Raw genomic sequence first — 25,245 nt, forward strand, 5'->3', positions numbered from 1 at the left:
TGGGTAAAGGGAGTAGCCTACAGTGGAGCTACTTGATTCACCTCTGTGAATTGGAGGTAAAAGCCTCTGTGTTGGGCGGTGCTTTGGATCAGGAGGAGTGAAGCCCACCTGTCTTGCCTCCCTCCCTCCTTGTTCCCTCCCCCCCAGCAATCAGGGTCACCGCCCAATCCCTGACCCTTACGGTAGCTGATCTCACAATATGCCACCATTAGGCCCAGAATGAGAACACAAAAGTTGCTCTGTCATTCAGTGAGCCAGGCATGCCAAGCACAAATGGTCAGAAGCTGCACGCAGGTGCCATTGACCTACAGAAGCTCTGCAGGACAGGTAGGTGGGCAACGGGGGGGGGCGGTTCAGGCGAGGATCACTGGCAGTTTGGGGCAGTGATTGATCTCGACTGGGAGCAGGAGAGGATTGGAAGAAGAGGATCTCGACAGCATTCATGTACACCAAGATCCTATCCCCACTTTCCAACTAATCCCTGTCCCCAGGAGTCTGAGTCCCCAGCTAAAGAGCTGGTATAGGTCCAAGGAGATACATTGGAGGCCAGGCGGCCTATTGAGAGGTAAGGAAAAAGATTTTAAAAAATTTTTTCTTACCTCTCCCTGGTCATACCTACTCTACCTCCATAGTATGTAGCCTACATTTCATCAGCAGTGCTGCATGCTATGGGTTGGTGCAGAATAGAACTGGATCATGAGAAAAGTAATAAGGACAGTGAGTTTCATCTTTTCCTTGTTGACCATCTCACTTCTCCTAATCACATGCGCCCATCAGAAAGATTTAACTCTGGAAAACTCTACATGAAAAACTCCAGTGGGGAAAAAGCAGCTGGGGGGGGATTTAAAGCAGGAAATGGTGGGCAGAGAGACAGTGAAGCACTTCCTCAGCTTCTTCATTCCCAGCTGCAACAACTTGAAATGGCTTTGCTTCATTTTAAAGGGCTCCATAGTCAATTGCCATGACACACATGCAAGTAACATGGAGTTTCAGTCTGCCTGAACCTGCCAGAAAAATTAGGTGGTAAATATCCATTTCACTGACTGGGTGCCTGGCTGTAATGCTCTGCACCTCGATGCACTCGGCTCCACTTTTCAGATTTCAGCAGGCTGGATCATACTCTGCTGCTCCCGTTGATGTTAATGCTTGTTGATTGCAAGGCAGCCTGTTGTGCCTACAGGTACAAGGCAATTTGTCGTTATCATCCGTGTTCCATGAGCATTAGAGAGGAGAGAAGAAATTCATTAGATTATAGGTCTGCAAGGTGAAGGAGAGATACTAATACCTCTGCTGTGAGATGCGGGGAGCGATTTCTGTCTTTCCTTTGCATATTTGTATGCGGATTGTGTGTGTGAGTGAAGAGACATATCCAGGTACGGAGACTGATACAACTAAAAATGTTGCAGCAACAGAGTCTACATGGAGCACAGAAAGTGAGTGTAAGAAGAGCTTAGGGATAAACCTCATGTGAAGAAGACAGATACCAGGATGGGCCGTGACTCGGGTGACTCAGACTCGAGTCACAAATATACACGTTTTTCATGAATGGACTTGAGTCACGCGTATTAAAAACTTGAGCACTGTCTCGGACTCAGGGGTTTTACCCTAAACAATGAAAAGACTCAAATAGACTCAAATCAAGACTTGCTTTTTGTGTGCTTGTGACTCTGTTTTTTGTGTGTGCTTGCTTGATTTCTTCCGCTGCTCCCGCACTTGACTTGTTTCTCAAAAAGACTTGGACTCAAGTCAAAATGACTAAAAAAACAACTCTGGACGAATTGTGACAGCCACCCGTTGTGACTGATGGGTGACTGATTGTGACTGATGGGTGACTCAAGTCAAAGGGGGCAGAGACTTGGGACTTCACTCAAGATTCAGCACTGTGACCAGTGGCATCACTAGGGGGGTGCAGGCCGCACGGGGTGACGCACCCTGGGGGATGATGTGCTAAAATTGCACCTGTACTAGCTACCACGTCATACCATACACTGTTGGATGTGGAATGACCAGCGGAACACAATGCCAAAAACCCTGTTGAGATAGTTTCTTTCCTTCAAACGTTACGGTCAAAAAACCAGAAGGAAGAAATGCATGGAGCAAGTGTATGCAGCCCCGTGGGAAGCGAAGCAGCCTCACGTAGCGTTTACTCGTGAGTAGGCATACATGCCTTGGTTGGTGGTCAGGCCAGGCAAAGAATGTGAGGACACCAGAATGGTCCTGATCCAATAGGACTGGAGTGCAACAAAAGCCCCAGAAGGCAGCCTTCCCCCCCCCCCACTAGAAAGGACCAACAAAGAGGCTTGAACTGCTAAGGGGAAAGTTTTCTATTTTGCACTTGCAAAGTTTCCCTCACAGCCCAATCCTACCCACACTTTCCTGGGAGTAAGCCCAACTGACTCTAATGGAACTTACTTCTGAGTAGACAGGCATAGCCTTGGGCTCTCAGACTTGTAAAGCCAGGTGGGTCTTTGTATTGATGTGCTTGAAACAGAAGGACTTTAAACTGGGTACTGGGGAGGGCTGAAGATCTCACTGGTTCTTTTGGAGGGGGGGTTATTGCAAGCAGGCTACAGAGAAAACTCACTTGGTGGAACAGGGCTGGCTCCCCCTTATTTAATTATTTCTTTTATTTTAATTAAACTATTTATAATTATTTATTTTAATTTGCTTGATGATGTCACTTCTGGCCACGACATCACTTCCAATGGATCCTGGACAGACTGTCATTCTAAAAAGTGAGTCCCAAAGCTAAAAGTATGAGAACTGCTGCAATAAGGTGTTAGTAAGTTGACACAGGGGCGTGCCTGCGTGTGTGACTCCACAAGTTTTCAAAATCACTAAAATCAGAATTCGGAGGAATAATCCCATCATGTTATATATCAATCAATGCGTAATTTCATGCAGATTGCAATGAAACAAACCACATTGAAATATCTGTATTCTATCAAAAGGTACAGCCAAAAAGCCAGTGGGGGCGGGGCAATGGTACATCACCACATCCACCACCTGCGGTGTTGCCCCGCCTACTGCATGGGGTGACGCGCAGGCCTCCTGCACCTGTGATGTGAATCCTAGTGACGCCACTGGTTATGATTAGTGGTTTTTGTCCTGCTGCTATAATCTTCTATCAGAAGGCACTGCCAAAATACCAGTGGGGGCGGGGCAATGGTACAACACCACACCCACCACCTGGGGTGTTTCCCCGCACACTGCATGGGGTGACGCGCAGGCTTCCTGCACTGGGCGACTCGAATCCTAGTGACACAACTGACTGTGACTCCAGTTCATCCCTTGCAGATACCACTGATCTGTGCATACCCTGGACCTGCCCCAGTCATGTATGAAGTGTGGAGTTCTGATTTAAAGAGCAACATCTGATGTTCCTCAGAGGTGCCCATGAACAGGAAATATTCTGCCCAGCTTCTCCTGCACCTCACCTCATTTTGCTTAACATCTAGCCCTGCGGTAGAATTCTGTAGAACTGAAAAAACCTACTCAAGACTTCTGGGATATTGGTTTGGCCCAATAAAAGTATGGTCATACTATGGCTTTGAGGGGGATGTATATATGAATTGCAGCTGATGCAAATTTGTTAAGGTATTTTTAACATTCTTAAAGCTGCATATAAATGCAGAATGAAATTACCACCACCACCACCTACTCATATGTTGAGTTTTCCCCACATTCTGAGAAAGTTCTGAGAATTCTGCAAATGGTGAGAATAGGTGCAAGATGCAACTACTTTCTTGTTCCTGGGAGGAATGCCCTGATTAGATATGGCATAAATCCACCATTTTAGTGTGCTTCAGTCCAATTAAACAGGTACATGCTGATGTATCAGGTCTCTGAATTTGAACTCAGAATCCAGAATCAGATTGCAGAGATAGAACTCATTATGGGAAAATGAGAAGGACAGCTAAATATTTAAAATATTACTAAATAAATTTAAGAAACGCTAAATATCGGGTGACATTGCAAAACTGCCAGCTCTTTAAAACGGAAGGGGGATATCTGGGCAGGGCTTGGCAGTAAATGGACAGAGTCCAGCAGAGGACCAGTAGTGAAATTATCCTTTGCCACCAATCTGCCTGAAGGGAACCCCTGGGGGCTGGGGATAAGAATAGGCCCTCAGTTTGACTGTACTTGTCATAAGAGGCGACTAAACAGCCACTGGGTAGATGGGACTCGTCAGCCTGGGTAGGCAGCTCATCTGAGAGAAGGAAAACTCTGATCCCAAACCTCCACTGCCTTGTGGCTACATCCACTTATGGATAAGGCTTCAGGAGTCAACCTTGAGGCAAAATCCGGAGCCGGAGTCCCTGAGGCAGTTCATGGCTGAACACCGTCACGTTCTGGCAACTCCTGCGACGCCGCTGGAACCAACCGTATTGGCCTCTGCCTTTCCATTGGACCATTTCAGCGATGTGGAGAGGGGGGATTTGCTGCATGGGTAACAGTCTATCCTCCATATCTACTTTACCCAGGCTTTGCACACTGGAGAGGACACTCTGTTCCAGAACCACCATTCAGAGCGCAATACCATAGTCTTCCGAGACTGAAGGATGCCAACAACAGCTGTGGCCTGAAGGGATGGGGGGAATGGTTAGAGAACCAGAATCATTTTCACAGACTAGAAACTCTTAACTATATAAGAGGATATTTCTGAGGAATGCTCAGTTCTTTTCCCCAGGGCTGGCCTTAGGAGCTGCAGGGCCCAATGAACAACATTTTTGCAATCCCCACTCACCAGGATGAGTGGCAGTGGCAAGTCACCTGGCAGAGGCATCATCACCAACTGCTGGGGAGGGGAATTTCAAGCCAATCAGACCCAGGGACAGGCGGGAGGGAGGCGGGAGGCCATACAGCGGCAATGCTCCGCTTGCCGCACTCTCCTTGTGATGCCTCAGCAGGGAAGATTCCATGCCAGCTGGAGTGTCAGCTGCAGAGCAAGGTGCTTGCTGCAGGGCTCACTTTGGCCAAATTTGTCAAATTGCCCTAAGGCAGGCCCTGCTTTTCTCTCACCCTCATCCAGATCCCAGATGTTTTGTTTTGGAATGGGGCTCCCAAGGTAGAAAGTGCAAGTCCTTGAAAGTCTTGCCACTGTTTAGAGAAGGACTATACAACTGGAGCTGAAAGATTTTACCTAGGAGCACTCACCTGGGGAGGGGGGCAAGAGGGGCATGTAGCATGGAAACCACAAACTAATATTGTTAGATTACATCAAGCTTTGAACGTGTTTTCTCTTTGCTCCGTATTTTGATGCTTTATTTTTCATTTGATTATTGAAGATGCTGCAAGCATGCAGTGTTACAGCTTTTTAATTATATTGATACATGAGAGCTCGGCTTGGTGACAATCAGATTACAGAGGAGAGACTCCTCGTTTGTGTACAAATATTTATTTTGCATGAGAAAGTGAAAGCAGTCTTTGACTGTGCACTGAATAATCATCTCAGTACCCTTCATGCTATCCCTCCACTAAAGATGCTTATAAAAGTAATTTGATCGTTAAGGATAGCCCCGTGTGCATTTGCAAAGCAGTTAACTAACCTTTCCACTGTGAGCTTGTTCCAAGAAAGGGTTAGGGGAAAAAAAATCACGCAAACTAAAGGAAAAGTAAAATGTGGAATTTTCCAGTGCATTGCTGAAAGGAGGTGTTCCACTTTTTAGATCGCTGGTGTCTCTGGTGGCAGTAGGTGACTGATGGGAATTCTTGGAAGTGTTCCCAACTCAGTTGTGGAGTTCACAATTTACCTAAAAAAGATTCCAGATTCAGATTCTGGTCTCACCAGCAAAAGACCTCAGATAGCCAGTGCCAGGTTGTAGGAGGCCTGGGGCAAAGCACTGCACTGAGCTCCCCATTGTGAGCCACCAATTGGGCCACCAATCCTGAGTGTTCTTGGTCAGTCTGGTCTCTGTCAGGCAAAGGTATCCTACCGGGCTGACCCCAAGACCATGCCTATAAACTAGCAGACTGGAGAAGCCCTCCAGCCCAAGATCTTGGAGATTAGAGGCTGATCACAGAAGATAATTATGGGCTGTACTGATCTTTAGTCAGACTGTGTGAGGCAGTTTTGTATATTAATGACTCTCCATATTCTGTCAACGTACAACCCACCTTATGCCAACACAGTAAAAGGGTCAAAACAGGAAGAAAAGAAAAAAACAACCAGTGCAGTGTGAGAGAGAAGGAGGAGTGTATGGAACATTCTTACTTTGGCTTCTACCTACCTGCTTCTTAGATATTGTCAGTAGCTTCTCCTAAAATCACTGCTTCCCAGTGCCCATGGGATACAGCTGTAGCTGCTTTGGCTCCGCTCCTCCAGCAGGCCCCAGAAAACTCAGGATTGGGCAGCCCAACCACTTATCTCATCTACGTAGCTCATTGCCCACATGGACTGGCAGTGGTTCTCCAAGGTTTCAGACAGGAAACTTTTTTCTGCCCTCCCTGGAGATGCCAGGGACTGAACCTGAGACCTTCTGTATACTCAACACATGCATCATCTCTGAGCTATGGCCACTCCTTGAATGCAATATCCAATAGTTTCAATTAGTGGATATCAAAATAAGTTCACAAGGGTTTATTTTTGCAAATGGGACCAGCTTCAATTGTATTTACTGTAACTTTATTTCTCAAAATCGTACTGCTTCGTAATATGTGGTTTATTTTTGGTTTAATATATAGTTATGTTGCACTGTTAAAATGTATGATTTTCATGCCATTGAAATGATTTCTCCTTCTGCCAAATCAGTGACTATGGATTTGAACGTCATAGCAATGGCCAGTGTTTGCCAGCATTTTGGTACAACCCATCCTCCTTGTCAAAAGACTGCAGTCTTGGTCAGAGTTATCTCAACAGCACTGGGTGAGTGAGTCACTTTCTAGGTAGAATTGCCATATCCAACTCATCCTTGGGCATCATAAATCTAGCCTTCTGCCATATGAATCTACCCATCTGTTGGGCTGTTCTTGGGACTCTTATTCATGCTCCATCATTGACTGAGGCTTGTGAGGTGTTCACGTGGGAGAGACTTCTCTAGGGTAACCTTCCTACCTCAGGGGTGCTTGTGATGCTCTCTATCTTAGGACCCAAGCCTATTCAACATTTCAGCACTGATACAGCTGTGCCAATGGGGTCTGCAGTCCATCCTGCAGTGGATGGGGAGGGGACAAACACAGAGGCCTCCTCAAGGTAAGGGAGCATTTGTTCCCTACATCAGGGCTGGAAAGTTGGTTAGGATTGGGCCCCTAATTTTTTAAGACATTTGTTTTGCTGGGCTTTTGAGCGAGGGTGGTACAGATAGACTGGTTTTAGATCTGTTGATGCCAGAGATTTTAGTTTTGCTGTCTCTGATTAGTTTTATTAATTTGTTTTCAAACACTGTTTTAATTGTTTTTTGTTTTACTCTTACGTATCTTGAGACTCTTACAACCCAATCCTACCTAAATCTTCTGTATCCTCTGGGGAGTTTTTACTGCTGGAGGTGTCCTTGGGGTACAGGGATGTTTGCATCCTTGCCCCAGGGTAAACCCCAGCAGCCATAACAAATCAGCACAGACCTACACTGGCCATATCACTGGTGCAAGTCTGTATGGATTTGTGCAGGCAGATTAGGACCGGGAAAGAGGTTTGGATATGGCGCACGCTGGCATCACCAATCCTGCCCCCATCCCAAGTCCCAATCCACCCACCTCAGTAAGGTAAGGAACAAATGGTAAGGCAGGAAGTGTGCAGCACCAAGCCTTAGGTTGTCGGTAGGAGAGACTTCCAGGAGAAGGAGTCTGAAAAGACAGCCTGAGTCTCCTTGCAGCTAGTTCTCCTGGCCCTCCGTCGATCTGCCCCCTCATCCTCGGCCTAACTGGGGCTTTGAGCTTTGTGCTATCCTTTTCCCCACCTTTTCCCATCCATATCCCCTCCACCTGCTTCTGGCTAGTGTCGTACACTCCCAGGGTTTTGGGGGTGCTCAGAGTTCTTGGTTCTTGAACCCTAGAGCCCTCAAGGACCCTTGTTCAGTAGTACTGCCACCACCCTGTATGTGCCAGTGTCTCAGTCCAGGGACACTGAGACCCTCTAGGCTTAATTCTATCCCTTGCAGGCACTGAGCTCTTTCTTTAATTAAAGGCTCAGTCCTCAAGTTACTAGTCCTCAGTGAGTATTTGGTAGCTTGCTGAATGGCTAGGCAGGATTCTGAACCTTTGTTCCCAACAGACAATGAAACAACGTAGTAAAAGGATTTTTACTTTATTAAATACATAGGGTTACATAAAGTTACAAAAAGCAGCAAATGCTAGAGGTATAAAAGGAAACATATTAGCATTAAAATAACAAAGCTAACTGGCTATCTCTATTATTCCCTAATTCTCACCTGGGTCAGCTTTCTTTTGTAGATCTTTCAGCTCCCAGTTACCTAAGAGGCCTCCTGGCCCTAGTGGATCAGGTTCTCCCTGCAGGATCTTGCACCCACAACCTTTTCCACCAAAAGAACACCAAAAAGGACTGCAACACACCCCTTGGGCTTTGTTCTTATACTTCTCATGCTAACCAGACTGAGGTGACTCTGTACTCATTTAAACTGTCCAATCAGAAGCTCTTGGGGACAGAATCTTCCCAAAGTGGGGCTGGATGCTAGCCCTCTTGACTCTCCCCTCCCCACTGGAGATCCATAGCTGCATTCCCCCTTGATGGGCGCCTTTCTGTCTGCTTAGGTGCTACATTATCACCTCCCATTGAGTTGTAAATTTCGTTGGCTGTTGTTACTCACATCCTTGCAGCTAGGAACTGCAAGCCACTTCTCTGTTACTGGTTTACCTTGGTTCAGGCTCCACATGCTACTAGGCCTAAACTGTACATATTCATGACAGCTAGGTGTGTTGGCCTCATGCACAGTGGTCTCCCTGAGCCCAGCTGCAGCCCACAATAGGAGACGACTGCAACCTTGGGTATCCTCTTGCCTTGGGCCATCATCAGCCAAGGCTGCCACACCCCAGCCTGGGTCTGTGCTCACAGCCCCACCCCCAGGGTCAGATATGGCGCTGCAAGGAGGTTGCACAACTGGGAGAGGTTACACAGCAGGGAGAACATCGGGCTGTCTCCTTGCAGCTAGTTTCATTGGGCAGGCACCCCCACTCTTCAAGGGGGTGGCTCGGCTGCCCATTGCCACTGGAGAATTGCCAGGGCTTCTCTGCAGGCAAGTCTGTTGCCAGACAGGAGCAAACTGGATGTTACTTAAATGATCCAGTCTGTAACAGACAGGTTTAGAGCAGAAAGTGGGTTGGAACTTTTAATCTCCTAAACAGCCACAGGCGTGTCAGGAGGCACAATCCAGTGTAGGAATGGAGCACACCTTGAGAGGGGTTTAATGGTTCTCCTTCCATCAGATTTATTCTAAAAATCCTCCCCTCCCCCCAAAAAAGTAGAGGTAAAGAAATTTAAGAAGGGGGATTTTTTTTGTGTAAAATCATGAAGGGCGAAAGCATGCCTCAAATTATGCTACTCCTCATAGCATGCCTCAAAGATGCTACCATACACTTCTGAACTGTTTTGACTCTGTGTGTGTTTCCTTTGTTTTCTAGCATAGCAGTGTCAGAATCACTGCTGCAACTCTTGGTGTTAGGACAACCCCAACCACTTTTGCGCAGTCCTGCTTTTGCCAGGACCCAACCCTCTGCTCTTTTTCTACTGTTGAGCATCAGAGCAAAACATGCCTGACATGCATACATTAATATAATGATGGTGCTTTAATGATCACATGTCCTGCTTCATGCTTCTGTGTGCTTCTCCCTTTCAACAGGTACCGGAAAGTTGTGTCTAATAACTGCACAGATGGGGTGCGTGAGCAGTACACAGCCAAGCCGCAGCAGTGCCCTGGCAAAGCCCCTCGAGGGCTGCGGGTTGTCACTTCCGATGGCACGCTGACATCAGAACAAGGGCATAATGTTACCTTCATGGTGCAGCTGGAGGAGGTACGGTCTATTTCATGCACTCCCCATGGGGCTTTCCGAATCAGAATCATTTAGAAGAAAATGGATGGAACTGAACACACTCAATGAACCATATAAGTGATGTATAGCTTGATTGCAAATTTAAAATGCTGACAGTTTTGAGCTGTGTCTCTGGACTGTCCCCTACAATAAATAGGTCCTGATTCTCTCTTCCATGGCCTGTAACCCTTGCCTGCTTTCACTTCTGCACTCCTTGACTCCTTGAGGAAGACACTATGAGGGAGCAGGAGAGACAAGGGAAAACCTTTAGTCGCTGAAATGATAAATTCTGCAGCCACCTCTGGCCATGCCTAAGAAGTGGCTCTTCTCAAGTTGGACCACTTCAGGTAGTGGTATTTTGCTTGAATCCTTCCACATGATAACTTGAACAGTGTTGGTAAAGAACTGACTCTCCAGTGGAACGATGAGGATTCAACAGGTGCTGTATAAGGGTTTCCCCCCCCCCTTCTTTTCATAAAGGAAAAAAGAAAGGAAAAGGAAGTGATAGAAGTTGAAGCTCTATATTGCAATGCAGTACTCCTCACAAGAACTACAACTCCCATAAGCTCCATTCCTTTTCTTCCTGCCTGGAAAGAAGGGAAATAAAATTCTCATGCAGCACTCTGTAATCTTGGCATACTGCATTCAGAACCACAAGGGAGAGAAGAAAGGAGCTAAAGGAGTAACAAAGGGCGTGTTTGGGAAGTTGGAAGGCTAATGGAGAGTGCTGGTGAGGTGGGACTGAGATTCTTTGAGCTCTGGCTCAGAAGTCAGTTTGGTAGCTCATCCTTCCTTTGGTAGGTGTGGGAATTGAGATGCTCCAAAATTTGTTTCCAAACCCAAAGCTAGAGGACTTTGGTGACACCTCCATAGGAAAGCTTTTCTCCTACTGCCATATTTTAATATATTTTGGGAATATATTCTACGAAACTAACGGTGGGTGCTTTCTGAGTCATTTAATACAATAGGATAGTGGTACATTAATATCTCAATACTTTGGCATAGCTAAAGGGGGTGGGGGATTACATTACCCCAGGTACCCTGCCTTGAGGGGAGCCTACCCACACCCCCAATGGCAAATCTCAAGGCAGTATCTTCTCCTGCATCCTTGGAGCAGTTGCAAGCCGCTCTGAGCAGCCGACTGCTTTTTTCATGCAAGAAGCAATCAGCCACAACTGTTACAAGTGTGCCTTAAACCTAGAAGTAATTGGTGATGACATCATTGCATCACTACAATTAGTTCCAGGTCAGGTACTTCCAGGAGTGACTTCCAACATCATAACCCCAGGTACCAGATGCCTTAGCTATGTCACTGTCTCAGTATATGTCACAGGGAAAGTGTTTTGTTACCAATTGTTTTACCCGCAGATCCAATCCAAATTCCCTTCCGGAATGAGCAACAGATTCCATACACCTAGGTGCTAGTCATTTTATGGATTAAATACCAGTTGCACACAGGCTGTAGACATTAATAAAAGTTCTGAAGAATTGAAGTAGCATGGAATAAAGTTTTCTAAAAGCTTGTAGCTACACCTGTGAATTCAATGAAGCTGGAAAATGCATTCCACAAGCAACCAACCATTAGAGGCATGTAGGAAGGAATATATAATTAAATTGCCCTGACATCTATTACTGTTATTTACAGCATAATCATATACATGGAAGAAAATGCCACTGTTTTCTGTTTAGCTTATTCCCAGGTATGTGGGCATATGATTGCAGTCTTCAGCTAGCAGATCATTAGAAAAGGAACAGTCACCCTTCTTCAAACAAAATCTTGTACAAGACTGTGATTAGGAATAAATAAATAGAAGAAGAAGAAGACTGTGATTAGGAATAAATCAGGGAGGAAAAAAGAATAACTTTTTGTGGTTATTTTCTAGTAACAGCTTTTAAATTGTCTAGGCCTAGTTTAGGATGATGTTTTAAGCGAGCATCCGCAAATTATTCCAAGCGGCAATTCATCTGAAATGGTCCTTGGTGTTTTGCCGAAGAGGGTGGACTTAAATTTATTTAAAGATTAAGCACATGTCTAACAGCTTTGACAAATCAGAGTTTCGGTGTGTGTATGTGTACGCTCCTTTGATTTTTCAAGGAATAGTGATGTGCTTGATCATTGTGCACACACAAAATGAGAGAGAGAGAGAGAGAGAGAGAGAGAGAGAGAGAGAGAGAGACCCTACAGATTGCCTTGGAAACTGACAATAATATGTTTCATAAAAAAATCCCACATAAACGCCTTCTACATTGCAGTCTCTGGCATGACTAGTAAAGTTCCATGGGGAGAAAAATAGGGTTCATCTGCATAAAAACAACATAAAGCAGATTTTTTAAGAATTCCATTCTGGAAGGCAACTGAGGAGAAGTAACATCTGCCTGTTGCAAAGGCTAATTAAAAATCCATTCAGAACATCTGCAAAGATAAAGCAATAACAAGTCATTGCATAATTGAAGATTTCCAAATCAAATGCATGGCTTGGGATTCCATTTTGAAACTTTTGGTTGCATATCCTTGTTTTAATGCTTCGGTTCACATTCAAAATCCAGCGCTTTGCAGAACCAAACCATGCTTGGATCTTTTTGGGCGAGGTTGAAATGGAGTGTTTGAAGGGGTTGTTCATGTTACCTTTGTTAAAATGAGCAATGTCATCTGTCATCCTGCAAAATGCTAAAGGTGGTATAGCAGTAATCAAGGTAGGATAATAAGCTGACAACAGGGTAGAGTGTTACTTTAGAACCCTTATGTGTGTAGAATAGGGGGTTGTGATAAGGATTTCTGTTGCAGGAGGTGGCCAAAGTGAAGCAGAGCAGATGAACTTTGTTCCGTATCCACATGGCAAGGATAGGCAGGGGAAGACCTGGAGGCCCCAGTTTGGCCCACCAAGGACTCCAGTCTGGCTCTCTGACTGCTCCCAGACCATAGCTAGCAATCCAGTCTCCAGATTCCTCTCTTTTGCAAACACACAGGCGTACCTACTGGTGCTATCCACCCAAATGTGGGAGCCTTGTCTCCAGGTGCAGCCGTGTTGTGAGTGTGCTGCAGGTGCTTGCCTTCGAAAGAATAGCAGTGAACAAAAATGAAAAGCAAGACAGGAGAAGGTCCTGTTTTCTGTCCCAGAACTCCTCCAATTCAGAACATGAGTGATTTTAAAATAAAGTTAGAATGCAAACCATTTTTACCAAGCTGGTGTCAAAGGTATGGTAGTAATGATCACCACGAGTCTGCATTATGGCCCACTGTACTGTTTCTGGACCCTGATCTGGCTGGTGAATCAAAACATTTGCATATTTCTCAACCAGGACCTAACCTGCTGGATACTGGCTCCAGAAGCTCACAGCAGAGTAGGATAGAGACCAAAGAGACAGAACCCACCCCTGCTCTCAGAGGCAGCAGAACTGGGATAGAATTCCTATCCACCACATTGCTCCTGCCTTTTTACCCTGATCCATACAGCACAAACCTGCTCCCTGTTCCAATAATTCTCATTGCAAGAAGAATGTATGCCTGAATTCATGAAAGTGACAGATGTGTAACTGTCAGAAAGGTCAAAATGTCTCAACCCAAGAGCCTCAGATTTCAAATGAGCCACGCTTACTTTACTGTAAGAAAATTTTAGAATTTTTATTTAATTGGAAAGTTATCCCCCCTCACCCCAGTTCTGTCCAATGCCTATTTTGGGAGCATCTGACCTCCTAGAAATTCTGATATTTCTGATTCAATATAGGCTGCTGCAATCCTGTACACACGTTCAGCCCAATCATGAGCTGCCCGGCATGCGGGGCTGCAGTGGTGCCGAAAATGGCTGCCGCTGCATCCAACGCATTCCAGGCAGCCGCCACCTCGTCCTTGGGAGAAGGGGACTTTCTTCCCCTTCCCCCAGGTAAAGTGGTGCCGAAAATGCTAGCTAGCTACTAGCTACAGCGACCTAAAGGTCAGTGTAGAATCAAGAGCCTCCATGTCGGGCAGTTCCGCCTCCCTCCTACCCTGCCCCCTGGCAGGAGTAAACATGCATAGTATTGAACTGCTAGAGTTTAAACTAGCTATACAATACAATCAAACATTATTGCAAGCTGTCAAATGTTTTTGTATGTAAAGTATCATTGCAACTCCCCATGTTCAATACAGGCTGGGCATCTCTTATCTGGAATTCCAAAATATGGAACATTCGGGAATATGGAACTTTTTTTGAGCACCGACATGAGTTTTTAAATCCTTTTTTTGCCTGAAGAAATACAACCACAAAACTTGTTTCATGCACAAAATTATTGAAAATATTGTATAAAATTACCTTCAGGCTATGTGTATAAGGTGTATATGAAGCATACATGAATTTTGTGTTTAGACTTGGGCCCCATCCCCAAGATCTCTCATGTATACGAAAATATTCTGAAATACAGAAAAATCTGATATCTAAAATGCTTCTGGTCCCAAGCACTCTGGAGAAGGGATGCCCAACCTGTATTATCAAGCACAAAACCAAAACAAAAAAATTAATCGAACTGTTGGTGAAGTCTAAATGTTGCCTAAAATGAAATTCCAGGGAAATTTGGCATTTCCCTTCTGAAGACATCTTTGGAGAGTTTTTGGAGAAACCAAAAGATTTTCCACGGGTGTAGCAGAATGTCTTGGGGAAGGTGAAAAAAACAGGAACATGCTTCCTGTTAATGTTCGCTGAGTAGTCCCCTCTAGCTGCAGGTTGCCTGGTTAAAACAAGTACATGATTTCTTTGATTATAAACATATATTGTGCAATGGGGGGGGGGAGACACAGGGAACTATGAATAACAGGATCTGCATATGCTGGCAGACACCAGTATTTAAGAGGGCAGCTCTGACGTTTTAATATCAGAACCTGTATATCCACTTTACAGCCAACCTTATTATCTGAGTACTGTTGAGTCAGAAGACCATTCAGCCCAGTGTAGCATCTGTCACTATGATGGGATGAAGGACAGAAAGACGTGACAGACAGAAAGGATCTGTCTTTTATAGTTTCATGTACAATAGAAATCCCCACTGCAGTGTCATATACAGATCTCCTGATGGTCTGTTTACTGAGTTTTCCTTATGCAGTCGTTTCTTTGGCGCCCAGCATGGCTATTTATCCAAACATCTTGTTACCAGGCATGTGTGAAGTGTCCCTCAGGCCATTTGGACAAAAAGAGTTTATGCTGCATGAAACAGTAGTAGCAACTTTCACTATATATAGAAATGCCTTCTGCATATATTTGTGAGCTCTCCATAGCAGCTCCTTGTACCCAGCATCTGTTTGTGAGGGGCAATGTAGGCTGACGTTTTACAGTCTTAGGAAGAGACTTGTTTTGGTCTCTTTTTGTCTTTCTGTTTTTCTTCCCGAGTTGCATCTTTTATCACCACTGGTATAGAAAATATCTTTCTCACACTTCACACACTGTTGCTTATGCATTCACTCTCACTCTCCAAAACTGAAATATTTAAATGTCAGCTTTTTAAATGTGGCCTTTTCGGAAATGTGTTACAGCCTGAACTATACTTAACGGGGGAAAAGCATTTTCCATTCAAACAATTTCTGAAATAATAATGAAAAAGAACTGAGGAAAAAAACCAACCAAATTCATTTTATGAAAGACTTTCAGAGTGGCAGCCCTGGGTTTTCTCTAATTAGACTGAAAGGGACATTGTTCTCAGCGGGAAGCCTAGATAAGAAACAGAAGGCCACATCCTGCTGAGCTTAGATGTGATTTTCTCTTCTGGTGGCAACTGTGGACTCAGCAGATTTTTTGGTCTATCAAAATTTCCAAAAAGGGAGGGGGGAATAAAGAAAGATGCACACTTATTAGAAGAGACCTGGGATCTTTTTAAGTTCTCTTCATATTACATTAGTTAAGGCTTTAGACATTCTTAATCCCACTTGGCTTTCTTCCAAGCATGTAAACATCTTCATTCTAAGGGAGTGCTTTGCATACCACAAGATAAAAAGGTGTATGGGAATATCAGGTGGGAATTTGCCGTCACAGCATTTTATTCTTTTTAAAGTTCACACTTGGTTTAAAATGTGTATATATACAAAGTTACAAAAACAGTCAATGTAGCATGTTACACCAGATTCAAACAACTTCCAATAAACATATATATTTATGACAGTAATAATAATAATAATAATAATAATAATAATAATAATAATAATAATAATAATAATAATAATAATACTGATATTTATATACCACCTTTCTGGTCATTGGATTACTCCTCTGACTTTATTCAAGGCGGTTCACATAGGCAGGCTATCTCTAAACCCTTGAGGGAATTTTTACAATCACAGAAAGGTTCTGTCCTTCAAGAACCACACAACATTTCAGATGGATCTTTCGCGGTCTGGTATCACTTCTGGCTCCCAGTTGCCTTCCACACTGGCTGACAAGCAGCTCCTTCATCTCTCACTTGAGGGGCAGCCAAGGCACTTCTTCGCTCACACCAAGAGCAGGTGGAATAACTCAGCTCAGCTTGTCAGCCGCTTCAAGGTCTTGCCATTCACAGAGCTGCCGATGGCCTCGAACTGGCGACCTTCAGATGTTAGGCTAGCGGAGGCTCTACCCTCTAGACCAAACCTCCTGCCCAGTTATGTAGTCATCAGTTATGCAGTCATCGGACCAGACCGACTGCCCAGTTATGCAGTCATAATGAATCAGTTATGTAGTCATCTATGTATGCATTATAGGAAGCTGCCTTAAAATGAATGGTGACAGACAGACTGGGAGCAACTCTCCAGGGTTCCAGACAAAACTTCACCTGAAACGGCACTGAACATATCTAAGACTAGAGACTACAAGGTCTCATTAGGCTTCACTATTCATACAGCTTGTGTTGTAGTGGTTATTAGGGTGTTAGAGTAGGATAGCAGTTCTCAAACTTTTTGGAGTTGTGACCCACCTCAACCTCCAGCGACCCATTACCAGCCTCAGAAATATCTTTGGACACACCTGGAAGTTGCATTCACAAAATCAGGAGTGATCCCCAAGTCAATTCCAGAGTCGTTCCAAGGCCTGCAAAGGCCTCTGGAGGCCATCCTAGGCCTGGTGCAATGCACAAGTGGCTCCTGGAGGTGAGTCACAACTCAGAAATGGCCTCCAGTTGTGTTCGTTTGGCTCCAGTTTGATGGAAGTAAAGGCAAGTGGGTGGGCCCAATACCCAACCAGATGTTGGCAAGGGAAAGTGGTGGGCCCAACCCAACCCATCCCACAACCCACCTGGCCTCAGGCTGTAATCCACCAAATTGGACACCACCCGCAGTTTGAGAAGCACTATACTAGCTCAAATACACAATCACAAAGCTTACTGGTGACCTTGAGTCAATATCTTTCAGCCTATCCTCCCTCACAGAGTTGTTGAGTGGCTAAAATGGGAAGAACCACATGCACCAAATTCCTTGGAGAAAGGTTAAAAATCAGACACACACACAGAGATCTATCTATCTACAAACTCATCCATAGATATCTATGAAGCCATTCATTCATTCATTCATTCATGGCTCCATTTTAGAGTGAAGACTGCATTGCAGAGATTCCAAATTCCAGATTTAACAATCCACCAAAATGTGGGAACTGATCAGAATTAAGAGTTTCTAGGGTCCCCCAAAACATTTTGAAGTTAAACCAAGCAATTCCACCAGACCCTATAGAATTTGGACTTGTGAATCCCCTCCAAATGGTCAAATATCCACATTTTCCGAGGATATAATTTTTATACCAGTGTTATTAACTTTTGATTACTTCCCATTTCTCTCATTTAGGGTGATATCCAGAGATCAATAATCCGTGTAGATTTTGGAGACGGCAGTGCTGTGTCATATGCCAATCTCAGTTCAACAGAAGATGGGATCAAGCACATCTACCAGAACGTGGGCATTTTCCGAGTGACAGCGCAGGTGGAAAACAACCTGGGGGCAGACAGTGCTGTCCTGTACTTACATGTAAATTGTATGTTATTACTGTTGGTATTGACATTTTTTTTAAAGATAGATTTCTCTTCTTTGGGTGAAGTTTTGAGAAAACCTGCTTACAGCAAGACTGTCTTAAATTTCACCTCAAGATAGTTATTATAACATGAAACAGAAATATTTGGTGGGAATAGTTTGGGTTCTATCTCATTTGCTTTATGCAAGACTCATGCAATTCCAGATTTCTTTCATATATTATAAACCACTTTTCTATGACATACTCAAAGTGGCAGACAGAGCCCAATCCTGAGCTCGGCACTCCGGCTTTCCGCCAGAGTGCACTGTCGCAAACATGCCGTAAGGCATGTCTGTGAGGCTTACCGCCGGGCCAGTGCCGGGCAGAGGCCCGTCCTCCGCTGCTCGGCTGTCTCATGGACCGCCGAGCCGCGGCAAGGTAAGCGGGGGTGGGGAGGAGGCGTTCCGGGGAGGGGGAAGGCTTGGGGAGGGCGGAGAGTGGGCGAGCGGAAGGCATGCCAGGGGGAGGGAGTGGGGAGGCAGGAGGCAGATCCAGTGGAGCTGAGCTCCACCAGATCCTGTCCGTTTGTGCAGGGCTCGACGCCCTACATGAATACCTTTACTTTACGTCGGCGGTAAAGTGAGTAGCCCCATTGTGGGACTGCTTCCTTTACCCGGGAGAAGGGAACAAAAGTCCCCTTCTCCCAAGGTGCTTCCTGCGGCAGGCTGAGGAGTTTATGATGTGGTGGCAGCCGTTCTTGGCGCCGCTGCAGCCACGTGCCCCGGGCAGCTCAGGATTGGGCTACCAGTTAACAAAAATGTAAATAGTAAAATCATCATCACTGTCTCATTAAAACATCGTAACAAAAACACATGCAAAGAGCACATCAGTAAATCGTAATCAGCATAATTTAAATGCAACACCCACTCAGAGATCAAAAGCCTGCCAAAACCAATGAATTTTTTAATGACCCATCAAAAAGCAAAGAAGGATGAAGCCTGGTGGATTTCTTCAGGGATGGTATTTTTCGCAATGGGAAGTGATTGTAGCCTTGTTCATCCTTGATAACAACTCGGTACAAGTTGCAAAACAAAGTGCGAAACAAGTGCAAAACAAAGAAGCGCAGCAGCCAGCTGTGTTCCCCTGCTGATGTGCAGTCATGCCTCTCCATGCATTGGAACACTGGGTGGCCAATTTCAAAATCAGGGAGAAAATCTCCCTAGACACTGTAGGCCACTCCTGTGCCCTGAAAGAGAGCTATAGGCATGGGCACCGAGCATATCTGGATATACCCGTTCATGCTGTGGTTGATGTGTTCTTTGACCATGCTCTCTTTTGCATGCAGCCTTGGACCTGGTCTTAAATGAAGCACTCACTTCCAGGTGAATTGATGATTCACATAATATTTGGGTTCATTTAGCTGTCATCACATGAGATCACAGTATCTCAGGAACCCAACCCAATTGTTTCTTTCTGATAGGTTGGATGGATGGAGCCTGTAAGCAACCATATGAAAAACAGGTCTAAACCACATGTTAAATGTTCTGTGCAATCTATCTCCCCCTATTTTAAGTCGGCTGGGGGAAGCTTCAATTGAAAGTTGCCAGAAAAGGAGAAAAATGTTTTAAAAGTAAGATACTGTAATACACTGAACAAAATATATGCCGTTGTGTTAGGCCAGGGGTGTCAAATAGAAAGCCTGTGGGCCGAATGTAGCCCTCAGGAGCAATTTATCTGGATCCCGTTATAATTGGGCTTTTCCAACTTGATAATTGGGCACTCTCATATCTTGAAAATATGAACAAAATTTGCATATTTTCTCTTCTGTCACTTGCAGCTAATGAGTTTCTAGATGAGAACCAAGTGCTTATTTCTGGCCATCATCTACTTAATGATGTCACATCCTTCTTATTGTTGTCACTTTCAGCTCTCAGCAGGCACCATGAATGCTAACTTTGGCCCTCTGTATGAAACCAGTGTGACATCCCTGTGTTAGGCAATAAGAAGATTCACTTGTTGATGGGATTTATACAGTACTTTTACCAAACTGTTGTGCAATGAAACAATAAGACAAAAACAATTGCAGGTTTGCCCCCGTGTCTGCAGGGGTTCCATTTTGGAACCTCCCACAGTTAAGAGAAATGTTGATATGGGTGAACAGCTCCCCCCCCCCACCCTACAGAGCCAAGAGGAGCTCTCCTTCTGTGCCTCCAGAGGGTACTCTGAGCCCAGCAGTGAAAAAAAAATGCAACTTCCGGTTTCATTTTTAATGCCTCAATGTTTCCCCAGGCCTCCCAATGCCTTATAAGGTATTAAAAATGTCACTTCTGGTTTCACGGAGCATCCGGCAGTTGTGTTTTTTTCACTATCAGTTTCATTCCGAGCCCAGCAGAGACTGTGGATGTCTGTCTGCAGCCTCTGCTGGGCTCAAAGAACCCTCCAGTGGCATGGGGGGGTGCACATGGGGGAGCAGACCTAATCCACGGATAAGGGATTCCCGGATACCGTCCCCCTGTAAAATCAATATTTAGAAAGGAATCAAAGCTGACTCTGCTGCTGCTCCTTCCTTCCTCTCCTTATGGAAATGCCAGCAGAATAGCAGCCAAGCCTGATTTGTAAAGGTCGGGGCAAACAAACAGAATGGGTTTGTTGATAATGTCCCTAGAGAGGCTCTGGGGGTCTCAGATAACATGAGGCCGTGCAGCCTGCTGCAGTTTGACAGAAGCAGATTCTGCAGGGACCCATCTCCATTGTGCTCCACTTTGTTTGCAAGCTAATGAGGGCACTTGACAGAAGAGCTGTTTGTTTATGCAGGGCACAAGCTGCAAAGGAAGAGTCATTGTCTGGGTCACTCCCCTTTAACAATGGGTTTTTCACATCAGATCAGCTCAGAACAGCATTGCAGAAGAATGCCAAAAATGTTTTAAAAAGTCAGGTGCTGCTATCAGTGGAAGGACTAAAAATCATAGAACTTGCAATGTTTTCTTTATTAAACATTCTGGAATCAAATTTGCAGGCAGCTGTAGTACATGTGGACCTTACTGGGCTGGTTTAAGGGAAATGCAGATCTGGTTGCTGAAGGTGTATTGTTTTTCGGTGGGGAATGATAGCCCAAGGACAGTTCAACTTTGGGAGATCAAGCTCATAATGGCTGTTTCACCATGATCAATTGTGCATACTTCAAAGACCAAAAAGTGGTCAAGTTATTCACCAGTAAAGCAAATAGAATTGTAACTCTGATTTCTAAACTCTGCATCTATACTAACTCTAGCATTTTTTTTTTTTTTTTAAAATTATAAATGAGTTTAAGTTCTTATACAGAATTAGAAGGCATATAATTAATCAGCAGTATACCATACCTTTGGTCAGGTTTTTGGTAGGATTATCAGTCTCTGTATATGTGCATATGGATACTAATCCATTTGTGAAACTTCCTTGCAAGGATTTATTGAGATAATGTGCATTTTTTTCTACCATCTGGACATCACATATTTGTACATTTAGGGCACAAGCCTAACCAGGTCTACTCAGAAGTAAGTCCTGTTTTGTTCAATGGGGCCTACTCTCAGGAAAGTGTGGTTAGGATTGCAGCCTAAGAGACCCATTGGACATAAAAGCCTCAGAATGTCAAATTGGAATGTCAAAACTTAGCATACGGTGTAAAGTTGTCGAACTGACCAGATTAAAAACCTAACAACTGGTATTTTGGTGGCTAACGAAGATCTTTTGGAACACATTTCTGAACTGCATATGAATTTGGGAAACAATGGCAGCTCATGCAGAAATGGCTTTTCTCTTCACAAGGACTATTCAAGTACATGGAACTGGCACAAAATCAGTACATGCAAACTTTGCTTTCTGACGGTGACTTGAAAAGCTTTCAGGAATAAAATTGACTCAGCGATCACAAAAGATTAAGTTCAACTCTATCCGAAAATGTAAAGCAGAGCAGTTTTTCTTGCTCTCTGTGTCACAGAGATAGTAGTACACCACCACCTGCTGTTCCAAAGCTGCATTTTCAGAACTGCATTTTTGTCTCCAAGCACACTGGTGGCAGTCGTTAATCAGCATTTCCTGCTTCAGTGATTTTTTCCAATACACTATATGTGTAAAAACAGTGTGAACTCTTTACCTGTTCCTTCAGAGGGCCTTGTCGAAATAACATTCATAGCAATTCACAGTGCTTGCTTCACTGATAACTAAATGACTGAGTTCATTTCGCCCTTTCCTTGTTGAAATAACAGAGTTGGATATTAACCATATGAGGAAAATGTGGATAAATCATGGTGGATTTCTACCACAATTGGTTTAATTTAATTACAACCACTGACAGATTTCATACTGGCAAAAACGTCCTTATGGGGCCAGGGTAGTGTGTATCTGTATAACATGTACATAGGAATATATTTTTACAGCAAATGAACATTTAAAAAAAACACCTCAACTTCACAAATCTATTTCAGCCCTTGATGCCTCACTGCTAGCCATATATTATTCTTTCTTGGTTTCAATAATTTCATGACATTTCAGGAATGTGATGAATTGATTCCTTTATTTATCTCTGCTGCCATGCAATTTTATATATAATGCTGGTGAAAGGGAACATGGTACATACACTGGAGTAGTTGGGGATAGTTTGTGGATATTTACTCATGTAAGTGCTGGTGAACAGTAACACTTGTAAAGACAGTTGAATAGCAGTTATCCACATATGGGGAAGAAGAAGCCAAAAGTCAAAATATGTTTTCTGCCATATGGATGAATACATCTTAAAAGAGATGTGATATATATCACATGCTTGAACCCAGGTCCACAAATAGGAACCCAAGTGTCCATGACACTTAGAAAATCAGGGTCCAAGACAAAAAAATTTGGATGGTTGCATTTCCTCTTTTTCTCTATTTCCAAAAGAACTTATGCTAAATGAGAGACAGAGGGCAGCAGGTACAAATATAAATGTGGTGGTTTTTTCCCCCCTATTACTTTGCAGTGTTTCTGTGCATAAGAAAGGAGACTGAAGGAAATTCACAATGGCACCTAAATGGGGAATGCAAAAGAGTTAATAGATGGTTTGGATCAGATTCCTGCTTTACTGTTGACTCAGAGTGATCTGCAATTCTTATAAACACCTGGGAGCACCCACATTGATTTCAGTAGGGCTTGGGTTTGAGTAGACAGAGCCTAGGATTGCTCTGTAACAGCTTTAAAGCCTTCTGCGACTGTGATAGGACCCCAAGATTGCTTGAATTCTCTTAAAACAATGCAATCCACAGCTACTTATTGCTCAGTAGCCTCAAAGAGACTACTCCCTATTACTTTTTTGGGTAGGGTTCTAAGAGCCGAAGTTGTAAATATACTCCCATTCAGTTGGGAGTGTTCTTTCTCCTTCTGCCCCTAGGATTCAGAAAGGAAGAGGGTATGGAAGTGGAAATGTGGAGAAGAAACTGGTGGGTTAGAGCATGTCCTTTCTGAATTCAAAGAGCAGAGGAGAAGGAACAGTGGAAGTGTCAGCTGGTGTACAACCGGGTAAGAGGGGTGGGATTTGGCACACCACCTCAGGTACTGGGAAGTCCCTGACTGGCCCTGGCTGTACCTCTAGTTCCACAGAGTGAAACAAGCAGTTTCATGGAGTGAAGCTATCCTTTATGTATGTCATTTGAAATCTGACTTGTGGCCTTTTTCCCATGAGTACTCCATCAGGCAGTGCATTCAAGGCAAAAAGAAAACTCGCAGACCAAATGTCAAACAATTTGGAATATGCTTATTTTCCTGTGTGGAGAATGAGATCATGGATTGATTGCAAGCTGCCTTAATTAGTTGACTTTCATCACAAACAAATCGATGGTAAGGCCACACCTGGAGTATTGTGTCCAGTTCTGGTCGCCGCATCTCAAAAAAGACATAGTGGAAATGGAAAAGGTGCAAAAGAGAGCGACTATATTATATATACTACATTATATATCTGGACTTTCAGAAGGCATTTGACACGGTCCCTCACCAAAGGCTACTGAAAAAACTCCACAGTCAGGGAATTAGAGGACAGGTCCTCTCATGGATTGAGAACTGGTTGGAGGCCAGGAAGCAGAGAGTGGGTGTCAATGGGCAATTTTCACAATGGAGAGAGGTGAAAAGCGGTGTGCCCCAAGGATCTGTCCTGGGACCGGTGCTTTTCAACCTCTTCATAAATGACCTGGAGACAGGGTTGAGCAGTGAAGTGGCTAAGTTTGCAGACGACACCAAACTTTTCCGAGTGGTAAAGACCAGAAGTGATTGTGAGGAGCTCCAGAAGGATCTCTCCAGACTGGCAGAATGGGCAGCAAAATGGCAGATGCGCTTCAATGTCAGTAAGTGTAAAGTCATGCACATTGGGGCAAAAAATCAAAACTTTAGATATAGGCTGATGGGTTCTGAGCTGTCTGTGACAGATCAGGAGAGAGATCTTGGGGTGGTGGTGGACAGGTCGATGAAAGTGTCGACCCAATGTGCGGCGGCAGTGAAGAAGGCCAATTCTATGCTTGGGATCATTAGGAAGGGTATTGAGAACAAAACGGCTAATATTATAATGCCGTTGTACAAATCGATGGTAAGGCCACACCTGGAGTATTGTGTCCAGTTCTGGTCGCCGCATCTCAAAAAAGACATAGTGGAAATGGAGAAGGTGCAAAAGAGAGCGACTAAGCTGATTACGGGGCTGGGGCACCTTCCTTATGAGGAAAGGCTACGGCGTTTGGGCCTCTTCAGCCTAGAAAAGAGACGCTTGAGGGGGGACATGATTGAGACATACAAAATTATGCAGGGGATGGACAGAGTGGATAGGGAGATGCTCTTTACACTCTCACATAATACCAGAACCAGGGGACATCCACTAAAATTGAGTGTTGGGCGGGTTAGGACAGACAAAAGAAAATATTTCTTTACTCAGCGCGTGGTCAGTCTGTGGAACTCCTTGCCACAGGATGTGGTGCTGGCGTCTAGCCTAGACGCCTTTAAAAGGGGATTGGACGAGTTTCTGGAGGAAAAATCCATTATGGGGTACAAGCCATGATGTGTATGCGCAACCTCCTGATTTTAGGAATGGGTTAAGTCAGAATGCCAGATGTAGGGGAGAGCACCAGGACGAGGTCTCTTGTTATCTGGTGTGCTCCCTGGGGCATTTGGTGGGCCGCTGTGAGATACAGGAAGCTGGACTAGATGGGCCTATGGCCTGATCCAGTGGGGCTGTTCTTATGTTCTTATGTTCTTATGTTCTTATGACTAAGATGATTACTGGGCTGGGGCACCTTCCTTATGAGGAAAGGCTATGGCGTTTGGACCTCTTCAGCCTAGAAAAGAG

At 44.4% G+C, this 25,245-nt stretch overlaps 1 protein-coding gene across 3 annotated transcripts in view; it reads left to right on the top strand.

Annotated features, from left to right (window-relative positions):
- The window catches only part of LOC136643644 (VPS10 domain-containing receptor SorCS1), a 483,280-nt gene that overhangs the window by 424,706 nt on the left and 33,329 nt on the right, over positions 1-25,245 (top strand). For all 3 annotated transcript variants that reach the window (XM_066618822.1, XM_066618823.1, XM_066618821.1), the window contains exons 17-19: positions 6,752-6,865; positions 9,792-9,963; positions 17,750-17,936. In XM_066618822.1, the coding sequence (XP_066474919.1) occupies positions 6,752-6,865; positions 9,792-9,963; positions 17,750-17,936 (473 nt within the window). The remainder of the gene's footprint in view (positions 1-6,751; positions 6,866-9,791; positions 9,964-17,749; positions 17,937-25,245) is intronic.

The sequence above is a fragment of the Tiliqua scincoides genome, chromosome 3, assembly GCF_035046505.1.
Source record: "Tiliqua scincoides isolate rTilSci1 chromosome 3, rTilSci1.hap2, whole genome shotgun sequence".
Taxonomy (NCBI): domain Eukaryota; kingdom Metazoa; phylum Chordata; class Lepidosauria; order Squamata; family Scincidae; genus Tiliqua; species Tiliqua scincoides.